General features: G+C 34.1%; 1 protein-coding gene across 2 annotated transcripts in view; it reads right to left on the bottom strand.

Moving 5' to 3' along the window:
- Positions 1-21,806, bottom strand: part of GPATCH2 (G-patch domain containing 2) — a 50,219-nt gene that overhangs the window by 9,486 nt on the left and 18,927 nt on the right. Inside the window, exons 4-6 of one of the 2 annotated variants that reach the window (XM_021710375.1) lie at positions 18,773-18,955; positions 18,211-18,290; positions 16,048-18,078 (exon numbers count right to left, since the gene is read on the bottom strand). In XM_021710375.1, coding sequence (XP_021566050.1) covers positions 18,046-18,078; positions 18,211-18,290; positions 18,773-18,955 — 296 coding nt within the window. In that variant the 3' untranslated portion in view covers positions 16,048-18,045. Of the gene's footprint in view, positions 1-16,047; positions 18,079-18,210; positions 18,291-18,772; positions 18,956-21,806 lie in introns of those variants that run through there. The other variant, XM_021710376.1, reaches the window with a different exon arrangement.

Below are 21,806 nucleotides of genomic sequence, written 5' to 3'. Positions count from 1 at the left end.
ACCAAAAGAGAAACTATGGTCTGTACAATGTCTTTTTATACCTCCTGCTTGCTGACCAGGAAAAATGCAAGCATCTTATTTTCCATATTGTACATTAATCTTCACTTTCCCACTTAAGTGTCCAGTCACCTACCCATCCTCCCAAACTGCATTTAAGTACTTGCAACATGCAACGTTTTGTGGGAATGCAATGAAACTCTTTTTCAGCTTAGGCTAGGATAGAGAGAATATGACGTTAGTAAGGGGGTAACAGTATTTGGCCAGTAAATAGTATTTTTTTCCCTGTCTTGGACATCTCAACATTGCACAGTGTTTTGAATTTGAGTATTTTCAGCCAGGCAATGTACTTTCTACGGTGCTGATACATTCCCAACATCAAGCTACCTCACACATGTACATTAACTGCCTGGCCCATATTTGAACTTTGGGTTCCTGAAGTAAATGAGTAATGGTTCCTTTAAGGTTCATAAAGTCCTATTACATACATTCTTTCTTTCTTTTTAGTTGGAGTCTCACTCCGTCGCCCAGGCTGGAGTGCAGTGTCATGCTCAAGGCCACCCCAGCATCGACCTACTGGGCTCTGGGGATCCTTCCATCTCAGCCTTCCAAGTAGATGGAACTCATGTGCGCGCTACCACGCCTGGCTTTAATTTATTGTAGAGACAAGGTCTCACCAAGTTGCCCAGAGTCTCGAATACTCAGACTCAGGCAATTCACTTGCCTCAGGCTCCCAAAGTGCTGGGATAACAGGCTGAGCCTCATTTTATCTTTTATTATCCATATTTTAGGGATGAGGAAACTAAAGCTTAAAAAGTGATTTATCCAAGGTCACTGGCCAGGAAATCATGGATCTAGAAGTTATTCTGATTTCTATTTCCATGCTTTTTGCATGTTATCTGAAGAGGCTAAAACACAATTAACATCAGTAATGAACTGATGGAAGAGACAGATGCCTCTGAATGAGAGGAGAGATGCCTTCTAGCAGGAAAGTTTTCACATGAAGTTGTAACTAAGGTGTATCTTGATGAATGGTCAATATTTCCACAGATTGACATACAATGTCAAATGGTAAAAACAGGAATAGAGTGACAAACGCTGGGAAGTGCAAGGCACATTGAGGATCTGTCAACTAAAGAGAATTAGGACATGAAGATGGAAACATAAGTTGAAGCCCTAATAGTGAAGACCTGGATTTGGAAGAAAAATAATTTATATTTTATTTGGAAAAGCAATGGGAGGCAGTAAAAGATTTAAATTATTAGTCAAAAGGGTCACGAGGATCACATTAGAGTTGGAAACAAGTTGGTAGTGGTGTGAAATAAAGTAGAGAAGATTAAACAGGGAGAATAGTTAGGTTATGTCAATGGCCAAGAGACTGAAATAGAAAATTGGGAGAAATATATGTATGGATTACTAATTGACTTGTTAAAAACATTCATTTTGCTTGAAAATAGTAAAATTTCCCTGACAATTCCTAAAACTCTGGTTAAAAAAATTAACAAAATTTCAACCTCTAGGATGAATTCACATTCAACTAGAAAGATTAGAGAAGCAGATGGAGGAGACAGAAAAATAAATTGGACCAAAACTCAGCAGACTGAACCCTGGCTCTGCCTTTTTTCAGTTATGTCAGTTACCTTCTGTAAACCTTAATTTCCTCTTTTATTAAATTTTATTTTATCTTAAAGATGTGGGGTATAATTCAGGATTAGGTAGATAAGTGGTCATCATACAGGTAAAGTTTGGGCCTCCCTTTGGTCCCTGCTTCACCTGGTTTGAGATAACGTACCCTTATTGATACTATGTGCCCGCCCCCTGGGTATGATAAACCTGTGTTCTTCATAAAACTGAATATTGCTAGGCAAATGTGACAACTGTGACATTATAGTTATTGTTGAAGTCTTCATTATTGACAGTAATGGAGAAAAACCCTAAACACTTACCAATAAATTGACTCTATTTGTCAGTGTTTACAAAATAATCAAAGGAAATCACTAAAAAGTATCAGTATTTTAAAAGAAAGGCACAAGCACTTTAATTATCTTTTTTTAACTTAAAGGAGCATGATGTAATTTACTTTATACTTAATGTGATGGGAAAAACAAAAGTACACCTAACTCAGAGTATTTTTAAAATTTTTACATCTATTTAAATTTATTAAAATCTGTAATTTATTAATAGAGACATTAACTTGGTTAGTCCAAATGAGTAATAAGTTTTATATTAAAAACTTCATGTAACAAAAAATTATGTTCATAATTAAAAAAAAAAAAAAGCAATGTTTGGATGAACAAGTAAAACCTGGAATTAATCTCTGATCTTTGTCATAGAAAACATCTGTTTTCTTCACTGTATAGTTAGCCCAGATAATGCATTCTACTTTGGCTACTCTGGCTATACAAATTATATTTTTTAGCTGCTAAATTAATCATATGGCATCTTGTTTGATAGCAATCACATGAATTTGCCAACGAGTTACCAGTTTGAGACAAATTAGTTAATGTCATTTTTATTTCTAATAGTTTCCATTTGGAAAGTTATTTTTAGAATTGTATTTGATATAGAAACTTAAAAGTATAAGCTTAACACAGAGACTCAGGACATGTTGATTTCAAACACATTTTTATTAAATTGGTGGGAAAGTAAACTGATTCTCACTTTCATTTTAAAATTGTAAATAACAGCACTGTGGAGATGAAGGTGAAAAAGGGGATACCAATCTGACTTCACTGTGGAATAAGTGAAGAAAGGCACACAATTAAAACACCAAGAGTCAGTGTCCATGATATATTGGAAAAATCTAATTTAAATCTAACTTAATAGAATAAAGAATGAGAAGTGCTCATGTATCCTGTATTAAATTTAAACAAAAAAAACCCAACTACATTATAAAATGTAATATGTATGGAAAACCAATCTTATTTCACACTTAGAGCACATTTAAAAAAAAAAACCTGAAAATGAGTGTTTAGAGAGAAAAAGTGTATACCTGGAGATCAATAAGAAGACATTTGTGTAAGAAACAGATAGAATATGGCTGATTATATGGCTGATTATTTCTGCTTCCTTTTAATGCCACTTTTGTATTACTGCTATCAACAGAAAATAAAAGCAGGCTCCCATTATAATCAATATCTGATTTAATGCAAAAGAGTATGCTTCTTCTTTGTATCAAATACTTACACAAAATGATAGTACAACCCTCTGTATCCCTGCCCGTCTCTCTCTTATTCCCCAACCTTTTCATTAAAAAATGGATCTATGGCAACAATCATCTAACAACCTGCTAAGTGCTTGTTTTATGAATCTGGCCCTTACTCAAGAAGTTACATTGAAAAGTCTTTTAATCTCCTTCTGAAAAGAATTTACAGGACTGCATTTAAGTTCAAGTTCAAGGGTATTAAAATGTACAAAGGAGAGTGAAAATGGTGCTAAGTTATAGATTTTAACTTCTTAACTAGAAAATTGACTCAAAATAGATTTTCTAATTTACAATGAATCAAAAGAAAAAACATTAGACCATAGCAAAAGTGGCACAAATGTATCAAAAACCAAATGAATAAACATTTGAGGAGATTTATTATTAGAAATTGCAATAAATTTTGGAAAGATGAATTGATTTTAGTTAAAAGGTATAACTGACAATTTATTGGGCGGGAAGATGCATTATTTTCCAATTGTTATCCATCTACAGTAAAACTGATTTGTGTCCTATTGTATTTTATGGAAAAGGAGAGTGCAACTTTCAGTGATTTAGATTAAATGTATTAATCATAACCAAGCACTGTGAACTATATATCTACTATTAAAGAAGATTTTTGACATTTAATTCTGTAGCAATATTTTGGCTCTGTACCACTCTTCCTAAATCCAATTCCTGCTACAGTTGGCAGATTTCTCCCTTTTAATTTTATGAGGCTTAAAGTAGCATTTAACCACCCATGCGGTAAATAATGCGGGATTAGAAATATTTAGTGTTTTGTTTCCCTTTCAAGAGTGGTAATCCATCAAATCCAAAAATGTTCTCTAAAATTTTTCTATATTTTTGGCAATCTATAATATATGATATCATAAAACTATAAAATTAAATAAAATGCATTACATAGCTAGACTAAGTCTGCTTTTCTAAAGAGCTGCATTACCTAAAAGAGCAGGTAAAATTCACTTTCAACCAGAAACATGAATCCTTATTAAAAAACAAAATAAAAATTAAGGATTAAGGCATGATACTTGATTAGAATTTTTAAATTTTATTCTTTCAGGTAATGAATCTTAATGAATATGCAACTAATTTCTAAGCAGCTTACTCATCTAATATTTATCTACACCACATTCTATTATAAGACAAAATATTGGCATTATATACCAGAACAATTATTGAATATCTAGATGCTCTAGGTACATGGCTGAGTGCTCCATAAATGCAAAACTAAAATTGAAACTTAATGTATTACATATGACACATATTTGTTCCCCAAAAATAAATTTAACTCACAATTTTTTCTTACAAGGCATGAGGCAAAAATGGATTGATCCACCTAAGGAAGCTAATATTTCGAACTATTATTATTATTTTCCTTAAAGTTCCTCCTGTGTCGTTTTTGCTCAATTGTACCCTGCCTGGCATGTAATAGTGGGCCGTATGATAACGAGTATACCAATCGTGAGGGTGGGGGTGCCTGTGAAGTGGTGAATGAACAGGATAGATAAGCTAGCTATAGTTTTTGTGGTTAGGAATGTTCATTTTGTTGGAGTAATACTGCTGACGGAGTGGCCCATTAGGAATCTCTCTCTGTATTTTGAGCCCAAACTTCCCTTTAGGTGTTGAATAAATGTATACCCATCCCCTACCGTGGGTGGGGAGTCCTGGGGGAACTGCTCGGAGACTTCCCTGGCAAGCCTTGGGAATTTGTGTCTTGGACGTCACTTCAAGAATTGGAGCAATACTGTCATGGAAGAAGTTCAACGTCCTAGTGATAGCCAGGATTGCTGCGTGGCCTGAACTCATCCAGGACATCTTGTAGATCACAGGAATTCCTACTGACCTCAGCTATTGCTCCGGTCAATTTATGGAAGGCTGTCCTATGCCCAGTTGGGTGGTTTGTTAGTAGTCGCACAAATAAATCCTTATTCAGGTTGATTTTCGAGAACCCCTTTCCTGTAACTTTTTGAGCAGACTGGGCCTTTCTGGCTGCCTCCGCAGCCTCCGCAGCCTCAGAGTAACCTGGGATGTTACAGAGAGCCTGGCTTTCGCCTGTAGTGCCATGTTTCTTCATAGTAGACAAGATGGGCCCAGGAGGGGGTTTCTTGTGTTCTTGCACATAGGCTTTTGCAGCACCTAGTGTGGCTGTGGCTGGACCTGTCATTTGTCAGGTATTCGAATTTTGTCAAAAGATGCAATACATCTGAGGTTAACTGGCTCATTCGAGATGACATGGAGCGCATGTTTTGATTGAAGGATATCTGCTCTGGCAACTGAGTTTTAAATTCCATGAGGGTCAACATAATGCTGTCCAGTGCAATTGAATGCTGATTTACAATCTCCTTGAGGCTGATAAGAGTTGCTTCCATAGAATCGATTTGGTTATTCAATTTCTCCAACTGTTTTATTGTTTTCCTGGTAGTGGGCATATTCATACCCAGATCTCGGGGAGGTGGGCCTGTTGGTAATGCCCCAGAGTGGGGTCTTCTTTTCTTTGTTCCGTTTGGGTGTCTTATTACAGGGGTCTCTAATTGCATTGATGAAGTGGGTGGGATGCTGCCTGGTGAGGCTGACTGGAAGGCTATATGACCCATAATGATATTATCGGCTAGCCAGACTCGGACACTCCTTGCCATCTCACTGCTGGTCTCATCATCACCTGATGGTGTTGATAGTGACATTTTGGGGTTGAGGTAGTCACACTGCAAAGTTGGAGGATGAATAAGTTTTAAATTTTTCTTAATGTTCCTCCCACACTATTATTTAGAATAGTTACAAATCATTTTTATATTTAGCATGTCAGTGTAAAAATAATTAAAAACTGCTATTTTAAAAGTATAATTTCTTATTAAATGAAAGTAACCACCAGAAGTAAAAATGAGTTTAAACAAAATCAAATTCCAACTTTAGAATTTTAATTTACATGAAATGCTAACTTTGGTTATTAATGATTCCAAATTATTACAGTAATCTCACTGTAACAGCATGCAGTACTTTGAGATATATCAAAGTAATAAAGTAACCTGTCAGATGAGTAATTATCTATATTTAATATATATATAAAACAAATGGGCCAGAAATGAGTAAAGTCTGTAATTCACTCAAGACACAGTGATGCCATATATTCATGGTTAGAACATCTAATTTCTTCATACACGTTCATATCTCAGTACACTTTTAACAAAATTTGGGATTATAATTGTGAAAATAAGTTTATGTCCTTATAGTGACTGCATGAAATCAAGGATTACCTGTCAGAAGTGAGATAATCTAAAAAGAAGTGTGTGTGTACACGTGCATATGTGTGTGTAAAGGTAGCTTTTTCATATATGAAGTGTCTGTGTTGCCCTTCTTGCCCTTCACAGTGCTACACTGTGAAGTTAAGAGTTATATTTTGGGAAAAATAGGAGGAAAGACGACTCATCCAGTCAGCTAAAAACAGCTAGTATCTTTAGGGAGCATTACAAGTGAAAGTAAAGGCATTTCCATAACTAATATATAATTACAATAATTTACTGAGGAAAGAGAATGACTCTGAGATTATGTTCTATTATGGAATGAGATAGATTACCTGGTATTACCCCAAAATGGTCAATTCTAAGTTGGGCAAGCACTATGTTTCAAAAGTTAACATTCAAAAAAGCAACACTGTAACACCAGCTGAAAATATGGAAGAATGTATATTTTTTCTGAAAATTTTATTTTGTAAATTTACAGGACTGAAGTGTATAAGACCTGACTCTGATCCCTCTTACGTAGGTAATTCTTTGAAAAACTGTTTGTGAATGCATAAATGGGTATAATAATATTTATATAATGGGATGGATGAAGCTCATAAAGGTGCTCTTTATAAAATATTAAATGCTATTCAAATATTTATTGTTGTCACTAACCTTCTAAAATAGAACAAAAACAGAAAACTGACAGGTAGTAATTTACGTGTCTCCTTCTTGGTTAGAAAAATGAAAAAAAAAGTAAATGTCAGGACCTCAAATGTTAAATCAACAGGTACCAAAGGATAGGTGAGGCAAAGTAAGTGAGGTAAAGTGGAAGAAGGAAGAATTGACAGAAAGATAGAGATGTATATGATGAAAAATTTTTATATTAAAAATAAGACATACTTATAATTCAGTATATTTAATTTGATCAACCACAGAATCATGACTTGTTCAACATATTCATTAAACTAACGAAAATATCTAAGATATGTTATTTTATTGGATCATTAAGTTTATCCCATTTAAAAAAATTAATTAAAAAATATATTTTACCCTTGCAAGGAGGCTATAGAGCTTGAAGATAAAGTCCTTGGAGAATGGGCTACAGGGCTTGAGTTAAAATCTTGACTAGCCGTGTCCTTGAAAAGGTCATTTAGGCCACTTATTCCTTAGTTTTCTGGTCTTTAAAATGGAGAGGAGATAATACTGACCTCACTGGGACTTTTGTGAACATTAAATGAAGTGACATACACAAGAATATTATACTACTACTTTGCAATTAATGAAAACTCAAATGTTAGCTATTATATAAATAATAATCAAATATTTATGCCTTTTCATTTTAGTGTAACACAAAATAGAAGCTGATATGAAAAACACATTATTTTATTTTATTTTTTTCTCCCCCTCCCCAAATACATAAGAATAGAATTATTTATTTATTTATTTTTGAGTTGGAGTCTCACTCTGTCACCCAGACTGGAGTGCAGTGGCCGCTCCCGGCCACCGCAGCCTCGACCTGTTGGGCTCCGGCGATCCTTCCGCCTCAGCCTTCCGAGTAGCTGGAATTACAGGCGCGTGCTAACACGCCTGGCTGATTTTTTGATTTATTGTAGAGATGAGGTCTCGCTGCCCAGGTGGGTCTCGAACCCGTGGGCTCAGGCAATCCACTCACCTCAGCCTCCCAAAGGCGCGGGATTACAGGCTGAGCCACCGAGCCCGGCGAAAAACACATTATTTAACAATACATAATGAAGTATTATGCCGCCAAACAAATGTCACATATAGTTTCAGACATTTTGTTAAAGTATAAAAAGCAAGGCACAGAGTAAAAGATGCTGTATTTGTACAGATGGATATGGAAAGGATTGGGCTTAGGGAAGGACTTTCCATGGGATACTTTTGGTTCTGTTTGCACTTTAAAACCTGTGTATCTATTACTTTTTAAAACAATAAAAGTTAAAATAAAAGGACACTAGGTAGGACTTCCCAGTAAACATAACACATTGATCATACATTTATTTCAGCTCCTTCCCAATGCCCCACTGAAATAACAATAAAATAATAAAAAGTTACAACTCTACAGTGACAAAAAGCGTAGGAATAAAGAAACCACCAGACAAAATATGTCAACAAAACCACAGATGAAAACCAAAAGGATGTAAGACTGGCTGCTCACCTTTATCTATGTGCAATAGGGTGGAGAAAGGGTGGCAATGAAAAGGAAGCTGATTGAAGCACCAGACTGCAGAAATGTTCAGTAACCAGAGGCCCTACATATCTCATAAACAAGCAATTCGTGGACAGTCTTTTTTTTAAAAAGGTGATCCTGGATCCCATTTCTCAGCTCATATGATCATATATAACACCTCTACCCTATATCCCAGCAGAAACCCAAAACTTACATGAAAATGTTAAACTAGAAAGGACTCATTTCTATAAATCACATAATATACCTTTACTAAGATCAGGGAAATTCAGCACACTCAATGTTCCCTGTCCTCTGCTTACAACAAGAATGTGGCCAGTGGACTCCATCCTACCATCAATCCAAATTACCAGAAACGTATCACTCTGCAACTAGTCAAAGAAAAATCTCTATGGATACAACATTTAAGGATCCCCCAACCAAAAGGTCAGCAAGTCTTGCATCTGCACACCAAGCATCCAACTAGCTTTTCAGTGCTCTGTCAAATGGAGGTTTACATGCTATCATTTCATTAAGTATATAAAAGAACAAATTAAAAACAATGAAAACCTTGGAAACATATTGACTGGAAAGAATATTGTCATTTAAGGTTTCACTGGGAATGCGACTAGTGGATAGATAACTCTCTGTAAGATACAGAGTCATACCTGCTAAATCATCATCAACATTTATAAAAATTAACCACCTATGATGTACTAAGAGCTGGACTCTCATCATGGGTGTCACCTGTAATTAGGATACAATGCAAAAGTAAGCAGATGAATAAGTATATAAAATATTAGGTTACCCATAAATAAATGAATGGTAGAGGTAGAGTATAATGCCATTTCAGATGATAGAGTGACCTCAGAAGCTGGAAAGATCTGAAGTATGAAATTTAAACTGTTCCTTGAAGGATATGAAACTAACAGGAAGAAGGGGATTGTACTGTTGTGAGCAAAGGTATAAAACAAATGAATATGGCTGAATGTGAGAAGGCTGGAGGAAGGGAGGGGCACTGAGAACATAAAACCATCTGGAAAGGAGTGAAATGCTATAGGTCACAGGTGAGCAGTGAAGATAGAAAGGAGCAAATCTGGACTTCATTATAAAGGCAGTGAAAACTATTTTTTGGCTAGATAGTGATATAGGCAAAACCACGTTTTGGAAATGTTTACTGGGAGTTACATGTTATATGGATTAAAGGCAGGGAAATCAAAAGAGAGACCAGGGAGGGGGAGACTATTAATAGACTATCAAAATATAGTATGAGAAACTATACTAGAGCATTGGCAAATGAAATAAAAATGACAGAAATGAAACTCAGACACACCTAGATATGGAAAGAGTAGAGGTAAACAAAGATAACACATAAAACCAAAATGTTGAAGAATGAAAAACCACTTAGGATCAAATGATTATGCTAACAAATGTTTGGTTTCTTTTTTGTACTTTTCCTTTCTCAATTTTTCTAACCAAACTCTAAGATACTTGGTGACAAAGATATGTCTTACTCGTTTAGTATCCCCAGCCCCTCACACAATGTAGACATCATAAGCCTTCATTCTGTGTACATACAACTGAACCAAGAAATTTATGGCTGAAAACACAATGAAGCAAGACATCAAGTATCTGAGTCAAAAGTAACATATACTTATTTATTCATCTGTAAATGATATAAATTACTTTAAAATATTTTTGTGGATCAAAAAGTTGAGTTTATCAAGGATATATGTAAATGAAATGGAATGAGATAAAATCTAAGTAATAATTGTTTAACTTTTAAAGAACAATTTCCAGCTGGGTGTGGTAGAGCTCATACACACACACTTTGAGAGACTGGGATTGGAGGATTGCCTGAGACCAAGAGTCTGAGACTAGCCTGGGCAACATAGTGAGACCTCTACAAAAATACCAGTTGGGCATGGTGGCAAGTGCCTGTAGTCTCAGCTAAGTGGGAGGCTGAAGCAGAAAGATCACCTGAGCCCAGGAGGTTGAGGCTGGAGTGAGCTGTGGTCATGGCACTGCACTTCAGCCTAGGGGACACAATGAGACTCCAACTCAAAAAACAAAACAAAACAAATAAAGAACAATTTCTAGACTAAATACTTCAAAATTCATACAAATCTGAAAGATCTCCCCCAAATCAAGTACATACTACTAAATGTTACTATAATTACATTGTAACCTAAAGATAAACACTTGCAATTTCAGAACCCTATGAACCTGGAACAATTTAATGATAAACTGTCTATAACCACTTATCAGATTTAAATATGACGTTCTCAGAGGAAGATGCTATACTCCTTTTGTTTTTGAGTTGGGAGTCTCACTCTGTCGCCCAGACTGAAGTGCAGTGGCACATTCATAGTCACTGCAGCCTCGACCTGCTGGGCTCCAGCAATCTTTCCACCTCAGCCTTCCAAGTACCTGGAACTATAGGCGCACGCTACCACACTTGGCTCATTTTTTATTTATTGTAGAGACAAGGTCTCGACAAGTTGCCCGGGTGGGTCTCGGACCCGCGGACTCAGGCAATCCACTCACCTCGGCCTCCCAAAGTGCTGGGATTACAGGCTGAGCCACTGAGCCCAGCCGATGCTATACTCTTAATGGCACAAGTTGTTAGTCCTTGGTATACAAACAAAAAAGTCATAAACTTTTCCCATTAAGTACCTGTCAGTGTTTCAGATAATTGTGATTTAACAACAACAAAAATTTTGCAAGTTTCATTAGCTTAAAACACAGATACATCCTGACTGACATGTATTAATAATGGTTTATCAGAATTCCCTTTCCTGAATGACAGGCAACAAATATCTGGTTGGAATTCACAAATTATAAAAGGGAACCCTTTCTTTCTATATGATTTCATTGTGAATTTTCAGTTGTTCAAACTGACCTTCACTTGGAGGATTTGCAGGTGACTTTTGTGTAGAAAAAACTTGTTAAATATTGTTTGGAAGTGTTCTACCCATCATTGATTTTGAACTTTTCTGACATTAGATATCTGACATATCTAAAGGATAATTAGAAAACAGAGTTTCACAGACCATCAGAATAATTCTGTCAGCAACATAAAAGGCAGAAAACCAGAGTTGATGCTTCTTATAAAGTAAAATGTTTGCAGCATTTCTGTTTCCCTGATTTTGATTTGGGGTGGGGGTGGTGGTGGTGGTGGGGGAGACTCTAACAATGTCACCACCATTTTAAAAGGAAATTAGGAAACAGTGTCCTCATTCATGAAGTCAAATGATTACCAATCAGCAGTCTTAATTTCTAAATAAAGAATATTTTAGAATGTATTTCAAAGGTATATCAGGATACAAAAATAAAAGAAAACAACATTCAAAAGCATTGGTAACACTGCTGTACTTTGTAAACAAAAGTGACTATTTCTTGTTTGCCATTTGCAGGTCTACTTACAGTGATAGTTAAATGCCTTTGTCAATCTGGTCAGGAATCAGGACAGATAGCATAAAACCTATCTCAACTCCTTGAATGACTAGGTGTGACTAATGTATACCCTTGCTTCTTTCCTCCTGTTGTTATAAGAGCAATTTGATGAAATGCATTAAATGGCCAAGGCTGAAAATTCCAGGTTGCAAATCATACTCTCTCCTATCCCCTCCTTGTCCTAAATCCTCTATTACATTACCCTGCTTAATGTTTAAAGTTGTAAATGTTAATGTATATTATAGAGACGCTAATAAGATTAAATTAATTAAAAATATAAATAGCATGTAGAAAAGTGTCTGGCACACAGTAAACAGGCGTCATTGTGTTTACTATCATTACTAATATTCACTTTGAAAGGTTACAGATTTCTGAAGCCCCACAAGCCCAATGACAACATATGAAGCCAAGCTAATTCTCATACTAAGCTATCAGAGAAGAAGAACAATTATTTTAAATATATGGAAAAATATATAGGTTGTCAATTTTGGTAACTTTAAAATAACAAGATTGAGCATCTGTTTATACTACTTTTCTTAAAATAGTTTTTAAGGCTAAATATGGAGATAAGCACTCAAATACTGTTGACTGAATATATGAATACACTACTATATTTTTACTGTTTAAATTTGTATATCCCTCTCCACTTGTAATAAAGTATAATGTAATAAGAATAGCAAAATTAATATTGATAATATTTAATGGAGCTGCATGACAAATGGTTTGATTCATATTTTCAAAGATCACCTGTGGACATTACATTTATATAATATGAAATAAAAAGTTGTGAATGAGATCAAAATAGAGAATTCAAATCAAACAAGAGATATTTTTAAATGTCTTTTTTAAAAGAAGTATTTATTGTAATTCTATTAAATTGTACTTTTCTGCGATACAAAATCAAATTAGCTCAAAATAAGTTATAAAAATAAGTACTTAATGCATCAATATCTAATGTAAAATGCATACCTCAAGCATTCAGATAAGATAAAAACTACCATATATAGTAACAGTTTAGAATGTACATGATATATATATTCACAATACAACATTTAAAATATATTTTCTTCTCATAGTCTCCAAAGTATCCAAAAATGCTTTAGGATATAAACAAATATCAACTCACAGGAATTATAATAAAGCATTTAGCTATTTAATTCCACTTAAAAATTATAGATAACCTGTCAATATGATCATATTACATTTGAGGACATAGGTTGTATATATTTTAAAAAATCATTTTAGATTTGTTTTCTATCATAAAATTTCTCATTTTTCTCAGACTAGAATAAGGTTTATGTAGTTCCCTTTTTAAAACCAACTCCATTTTAAGTGTCCCTTCTGTCATAAAAAAAAAGCTATAAATCAGACTAAATATTCTTACTCGTTTCCTAAGAAACAAAAAAGTTGAACAATACAGAGTAAATCATTACAGTATGATTATCATTATAAAAGTACCACTCACGAAATCTTATTATTCTAAGACTTTACAAGAAGAAGAAAATATCTATAATATGCCTTTTCTCCTGTAGAATGACTGACTTAAGATTCTGAACAGATATAAATTAATGTGTTCAGGGCTATTGTACTGTGGATGTAAACATTATGCTTACTTGTATGGTATGACAATTGAGATTTAAGACTACTGTTCATATTTTTTTCAGATATTTAAACTTGATAAACATATAAATAAGAAGTCAATGAAATCATATTAATTTTCTTTGGCAGAATAACTATCAATACCACCATCATATGTATTCTCATTCTAACCATACAACCGGACTGAGGCAATTATAAAACTTTTAATCAACCCCACAACATTTATGTACAATTCCTCATATAATACTATGTTGGTTTTCACAAACTGTCTTTTAAGTGGAGTCATTTATTTCCTGATCTTTTAAATGACTATGCAATTTGACTGCTAACTTTCAGGAGACGAATGTTAACACCTGCCGAAATACCATTAGTTCAAGTCACAAAAAATTTTTAAGTCTCTGGCTTACAGACAGGATTTATTTATTTATTTATTTTTAAAGATGTGAGTAGGATATTCTGGCCAACTGGAATGTGATACTTAAGTAAGGTTATTTAGTTAACTTTGTAAGTATTGTTTCCTAAACTGATTCTAGCAACTGTTCTGAGAATTATTCTGAATTGTACTTAATATACAAATTCTGGAAATATAAGAGGTCCAGGGTGTATCTCTTAAATAATGGCTCCAGCGTATCCCTTGAAATTACTTATAATTTGCTTAATTCTCCTAAAAGTGGGGAATAAGAGAGGCTAGTTAGCCATTCTCCAATAAACTGTGCTTTACTCTAACATAAGGATAGCTACAGTAATTCCCCTCAACCTTAAATTCTCAAGACTGTCTGTATTTACCCCTCATATACATAAACACTTAATAAATCAGAAATAGTACAAGTTTTCTACAAATGAATAGCTTAATGATTGGGAGGGTCAGGAAGAGAGTTTGGAGTGGTTTCTCAGTTTAGAATTAAGTTTTGAAGTTTAGTGCAGTGACAGTCAATCCAAAATTTATTTGAAATTATTCTTCATAGACCATATTAAAAAGCAGAGTCCAGCTCAAATATAAATGAGGTATAAAAGAAACATAAAAGGCTGCAATATAAAGCACTTTAAATATTGAATATAAAGGCAAATTATATATAAAATATGAACAGAAAAGTTTAATGTCTAAAATTCTGCACTTTGACTCATGATACAAAAGTTCTCTAAGTTACCAGCTACTATCATTTATTATATACTATATGCCAGAGATGGTGCTAAGCTTATTATTTATACATAATCTCCTTTAAACCTGACATTTCTGCAAAAGGAGGTATTGTCTGTATTTAACAAAAGAAGAAAATGAGGCTCAAAATGTGATTACAAGTAAAAAGCAGTGTGTGGATTCACAAATAGTCTGACTTCAAAGTCTGTAAGTAAACACCACATTGCTCTTTATAAAACTAAATAGAGTCAACCCCATTCCTGCTGCAGATTCCATATTTGCAAGTCTGCCTTTAGGGACATGGGCAGAGTGCTGAAAAATTTTAGTCACCTGACACACGTGCATTCCCAGCGGAGGCAACAAGGTGACTCTGCCTTCTTGTTTCAGCTCCCACACTGTAAACAAATGACCTTTAGCAGTCTATTTAATGTTATTGTGGGTTTTTTTGTTTTGTTTTTTGTTTTTGCATTTCTGTGCTTTTTGTTGGTGATTTTTCACTGTTTTAAATGGCCCTCAACTATAATGCTGAGGAGTGCTGTCTAGTGCTCCTAAGTGCAAAAGGCAGAGATGTGCCTTCTAGAGAAAACACGTTGGATAAACTTGTTCAGACATGAGTTAGAGTGCTGTTGGTCATGAGTTCAATGTTAAAGAATCAACAATATATGTTAAATGTTTTTAAGCACAAACACACATAAAACAAGATTACGTATTAATCAGGTGATGAAAATGTTGTGACCAGAGGCTTGCAGGAACAAAACCCTGTCTTTCCTTTAGGAGCAGTGATTCATTATTCCCTAATTCAATGTTTGCAGCGACCTCATAGAAGCATGGTGAATAATAAGACTCAACTGAATACTTTTTCCCCCCAAAAGATGTTTATACTGAAATTTCAGTAAAAGATTCTCCGTATGTCATTTCCTTCAAAGATACTACATCATATTTATGTCATCACTCATCTGCTTAAGAAATCCTTTGTTGCTATTCTGTTTAATGGGTTGCAACTACATGTGTTTGACTTTATTCAGAAAATTAATTTCTCTTAAAAGCAATCTGACTTTCCAGTGTGAAAGTCTAAGGTAATTAAATTTAATTTCTTATTACCAGATGTAATGAGTACTGTTTAAAGATGACTGTTCTGTGAAATTACGATTTTTAAAAGTAGACAGTTATATATAATATGAATGGTATGAGTAACAACAAAACTTGGCATAGGAAATTTAAAAAATATCAGCACAAATTGGAACTCTTACCTTTCTTGCCCAAGTCAGAGATTTTATTGAAAAAAAAAAAAATTACAGTACTTAAAAATCCAAGCAAGGACAATTCAGGGTGGAAAGAAAGAAAACCTGAAGGAGTCCATTGTCTTCAGTAAAATTCTGAATACAAAAAACATGAACCAGAAAAACAGTTTATGACCTAATGCACTAGTTCCATGATAAACACACTTATATAGTATATCTCCATCAAGTGAAACTTAATCACCTTTTTACAATTTAGAGAGGGAAGGCAGCTTTTAATATGGTTAAGCCATGTATCATCAATATCATGAAGCTAACCTATCAGTTGTAATAGCTTCTATAAAATACCACAGTGAGATTGCAATAAGCCTAGAAAATGGGCTACAAATCCCAGCTATGCTCAAGCAAGCAGTGAACCAAAAATAAAAATAGGTAAAACTGAACCAAGAACTAGATAGCATTCATCTAGATTCATGATTGGTAAGGCAAAGTTCATAGGCCAAGGTTTTAAAGTGACTTATTCAGATCCAAAAGACAGTCAATATACAAAACAAAATAAAAGCATTTATGTAATTCAGAAAAAAACATGAATTTTCTTCACTCCAAAGACATAGCACAAAAAAGATTACTTACAATTACCAACACCACATTATTGTACCTTTAAATATCATTTTAAATATGCAAAGGTAAAGACACTCAAAGTTGCATTTTACCATTTTTTATCTCTCTAGTTCTGACAAGCAATCTATAAGGAGATGCCACACATTCCTGCTTAATGCATTTGTTGAAATCTTGCAGATTATAATAACTTTAGGTAAAGGCAATGGCAACTTCAAATTTTTTTTCCAGTCATATTTACGTTAGCCATTAAATGTTGAATTAACAATCCATACAACAATGTAAAAATACATGTATTAAATCACATTTTCATCAATGATCGAAACTTAATAAAAATATTAATCATTTCAATATAGTCATTTTGAAGAACCGAAATGGGCTGAACTTAGTATAGTGTCTAAATTTTACCATTGATAGAAATGTTACATTTTTTCCCCTGCTTGGTGCAAATGAGCTCATGTAAGTATTTCTGACACTCACAGTGACACATATGGTCTGCCATTCTAAAGATGTACAAGCAGTTCTCACTTTTAAGCATGACAATATGATTCACAGTCACATAGTATTTGTTAAAATGCCAGCTTTCACATGATTTCATTAAGCTCTACACCGAAATAATAATTTTGATGTGTTTCAGGTACCAGACAAAGCAGGCAATTTAAAAGGCAAATGATTCTATTATGCAGACTAGTTATCATTCTGGTTAGTTTAGAATGAGGGTGATTTTTGCAGTACAAGAAAACTGTACTATGAGATACAATGACTTTGCAATACAGAGCAGATTATCCAAGTAGAAAGGAAACTAAACAAAATTCAAACTGTAGCAAAGATTATCAACCTTACCTACTACCCATCTTAGCCCTTGTTAAAATACCCTGAGTAAAATGCAAATATTTTAAGTAATGCTTGTTATATAAGACTTTTCTAAAAATGAACCATAAATGTCAATGCATCATGATTTTTATTTACAACCGTCAAATATGTAAAAATTAACTCTTAATCAGTCACAATATAAACACTAAGGAATACTAGTAAGATCTGGAAGTTTTTCATTTTCTAGCTTTTGTTAGCATTTTGGCAAAGCAAGCAATACATAAATGGATTCCATGTTAAAAAAAAATCATAAAAGAGAAAAATATATAAAATTTACAGTAGTATCTATCCACCCTGGGCCGACCTAAATCCCTAGAAAGCCTCCCCAGTCAGGTTAACTTCTGACTAAAGGGAAGAATACCAGTCCTCCAGCAAAAACAGCCCCATCTTTTCATCAAAGAGGCTCTCACTTCAATGATATTCCTCCGGGGAAGAGGACAGGAGTCAGGTTCCCTCGAGTGTCATTCCCCAGATGTTCAAAACGTAACTAATTTATTAGCATTAGAAGATTTGGTTTATAGGGGAATCTCACTGGTCCAGTTTGTAGCCTACAAAAAAATGGATTATTTTTAAGTATAACATTAGAATTGAATAAAGAATGAGGATGTGGCTTTTTATTCCACAGAAATGGAAACATTTCCGCACATGACAATTAACAACAACAAAAAAGGCATGCCTACCATTGAAGTTGGAGTCCCTCCAGATTTTTTAATATTCTTTGAAGGCATTCCATGAAGGCGACTGAGTCTAGCCTGAAAACCTGGAAAATCAAAGTACTCAATTTAGAAGATTTTATGGTGACTGAAGCATGGAAGAAGAACCTATCAATAGAGAATTAAAAGTAAGTTGGTGGTAGGGGTGAACACCATGAATATTATTGAGGAAAATGCAAAATTCATACTTAAAACAACTGAATCAATGCCTAGCAGAGTTCTAATGCAGTCAGCACTTAATTACCCAGTGCTTAAGCACTTCAGTAATATCCAGGGTATTTCTTTTCTCCCAATTCACCTTTCTATCATTTTAACACTTTCACAATGGGCCTAGCAAGGAAGCAAGTAAGTTTTTCTAATAATTAGAAAGCATGATAAAAGTAGTAGCTGAATAAGTGATCAACATGTTTCTTTATAGCATCTTGTATTTACATTCTCTAATTTCTTCTTTATACTATCCTCTTTGAATGAATATTCCTAGATTGACCATTAGACCCACTGTATCCACCAGTTAGGCAGTGCTACTGACCTCTTCTGCCTGGATGCGACATAAGGGGGAAAGAACCAGTTAGGATACTTTCAAAGACAGGATCTGGTAAATTTTTGTCTAGCTCAGTAAGATCTTCCTTTTCCCACCAAGGCACGACTCCAGCGATACCACAAGCTCCACCTGATTCCTTTTCGTAGAACCAGTCACTCTGCTCATCATCACCTGTGCAAATACAAGAAATCCCCCCCCAAAGATTCTACTTTATCATCCAAATACACAATTAGTGTTGTCAGATAATAAAAGCATAAGCTGGCAGTTAAATCTGAACTTCAGATGACTTTTAATAAAAATATGTAGTACTTGGACTAAATTTTTAGTGTAAATACGTCCAAGTACTGCATGGAATCTATTTGTATTAAAAAGATACTTGCTATTTACATCAAATTTAAATTTAACTGGGGACCCTGCATTTTCTTTGACAACTACATATATAATGTATAAAGAAAACTTGTTATTACCATTGCTTCACTTAAGAAATGTTCTCTAACACTATGCCAAGCACTGCCATCAACAAAAACACAAAATATTATGTTTTAGAACCAATTAAAAATGTGAAAAAAATAATAAACTGGTTAATCCTTTGGCAAAAACTGTAGAAAAATTCACTTAAATTACTACCCTTTCAACATTAAGAAAAATCAAGCCTCAGTCTCTTACCAGGAATTAAAACATATAAAAATGTGAAATGAAACCCTTCTTTTGCAGCTGATAAGGGTATATAATTAGCTTAATTTCATGATTTGTATTGCATGTAAAAGAGGAAACAATCATGAACAGATGTGACTAAATGAAATTAATATAATTAAGCTCATTAAGAAATAGTTTTGAAAAAGTTGTTTTTAAATGAAAAATGACAATAGTAGAGTTTATAAAGAAACTATGTTGAATAAGTGAGGTGTTTTTAAAACCCAATTCTATTCAGTAATTTTGACTTTTGGGAACATCCAGGAGTGTAACCATGGGATAATGGATGATCAATTTAAAATTCAGTTTGAAATGTGCCATTGGTAAGAATCAATATTTTGTTTTTTAAAGAAAGGAATTTTAGAGAGCAGTACAAAGACACAAAAATACAGAAGACAGATGGCTTTTAAAAATAAGAGACAATGGTCAAATGCAGAGATTTACACCTGTAATCCCAGCACTTGGAGAGGCCGAGGCGGGAGGATTGCTTAAGACTAGGGATTTGAGACCAGCCTGGGCAACATAAAGAGAACTTATCTCTACGAATATAAAAATTAGCCAGGCATGGTGGCACACACCTGTAGTCCCAGCCATTCGGGAGGCTGAGAGGGGAGAGTCACTTGAGTCTAGAAGGTGGAGGCTGCAGTGAGCCAGGATTGTGCCACCACACATTCAGTCTAGGTGACAGAGTGAGATCCTGTCTCAAAACAAATATATAAAATAAAAATAAAAATAAAAAAGAGACAAGTAGCTTTTTGAATATGATGAGATTCATTAAAGTCTTCTCCCCATGATTCTTAGAGCCAGCATTAATTCTGGTTCTAAAAGGATCATCATAACTGCTATAAACTTCTTCCCATTAGAGAAACAGAGCTCTGATTTCCAAAATGTCTTCCGACAAACATTTTTAAAGGAAAACTTAAATTTTTAAAAAAAATCCTTAAACTTCAGTTGAAAATGATTTTATGGGAAATAGCTGTACTTAAAATTATGAAAGAGTAAAAAATTAAAGACATTTGGAAAACTAGAGTCACCACTTTGTTTTAATCAAAGAATTAATGAAAATTAATTTTTAAAAAACCACAATTCATAGCACTTAAATATCAGTACTTCTCAGAGTTATATTAAAATTTCACATATCAGGTTTAAGCATAAGAAAAAACAGGGTCTCACTTGAATCTGAGTATATCTGAATTTCAACACTTTTATGGAAAAATGGAGTTATTTTATTTTTTATGTGATATACAGCTAGCAAAATCAAATAGCCATTGATTAAAAACTTGCTCTGATGTTAGACAAAATTCTAATGTTTTGTAACATTGGGGAAGTTACTTCAAACTCTATTAGTGTTATTTTCTTAATTTAAAAAAATTGAGAATCTTTTAAGCTACCAAAAAGTATGAAAGATAAGGAAGGTCTCTACATAATAATAAAAGGTTCAATCCATCAACAAGAAATATCCATCTTAAACATACACGCACCCAACACAGGAGCACCAGCACTTATAAAGCAACTACTAAGTAAACTAAAAAAAAAAGATATTGACTAAAACAACATCATAGCTGGGGACTTAAATACCCCACTAACAACCCTAGATAGATCATCAAGCAAAAAATCAACAAACAGACCCAGAACCTCAATTTGACACTAGAACAAATGGGCTTAATAGATACTAACACTAACACGACCACCACAAAATATACATTCTACTTATCACCATGTGGAATGTACTCCAAGAACGATCACATCCTCTTCCATAAATCAAGCATAAACAAATTTCATAAGATCAAAATACTGCCATGTACCTTCTCAGCCCACAGTGGAATAAAAATAAATACCAACACCAACAAAATTCCCCCAAACCCACAACGACATGGACATTAAACAATATGATCCTGAACAACTACTTGGTCAACACAGAAATCAAAACAAAATTAAAAGATTCCTGGAAACAAATGAAAACAAGAAACATCTTACCAAAACCACTGGGATGCCATCAAAGCAGTTCTGACAGGAGAATTTCTATCTCTATGAACACACATCAAGAAAATGGAAAGATCACAAGTTAACAGCCTAAAAATCACCTAAGGGAGGCTAGAAAGGCAAGATCACCAAAACCCTAACTTTAGCAGAAGAATCCAGATCACCAAAGTAAAAGCCCAAATATGGGACATAGAAGACAAAAATACCATAGAAAAAATATCAACAAAACAAAAAGCTAGTTCTTTGAAAGGATAAACAAGATTGATGGACACTCTAGACAGAATGACCAACAAAAAAAGAGAAAAAGCCCACATGAACACAATCAGAAACCCAAAAGATCAAATCA

Source organism: Carlito syrichta, unplaced genomic scaffold (genome assembly GCF_000164805.1).
Source record: "Carlito syrichta isolate Samal-C Ts95f unplaced genomic scaffold, Tarsius_syrichta-2.0.1 Scaffold288774, whole genome shotgun sequence".
NCBI lineage: Eukaryota > Metazoa > Chordata > Mammalia > Primates > Tarsiidae > Carlito > Carlito syrichta.
This window is presented reverse-complemented; position numbering and strand designations above follow the sequence as displayed.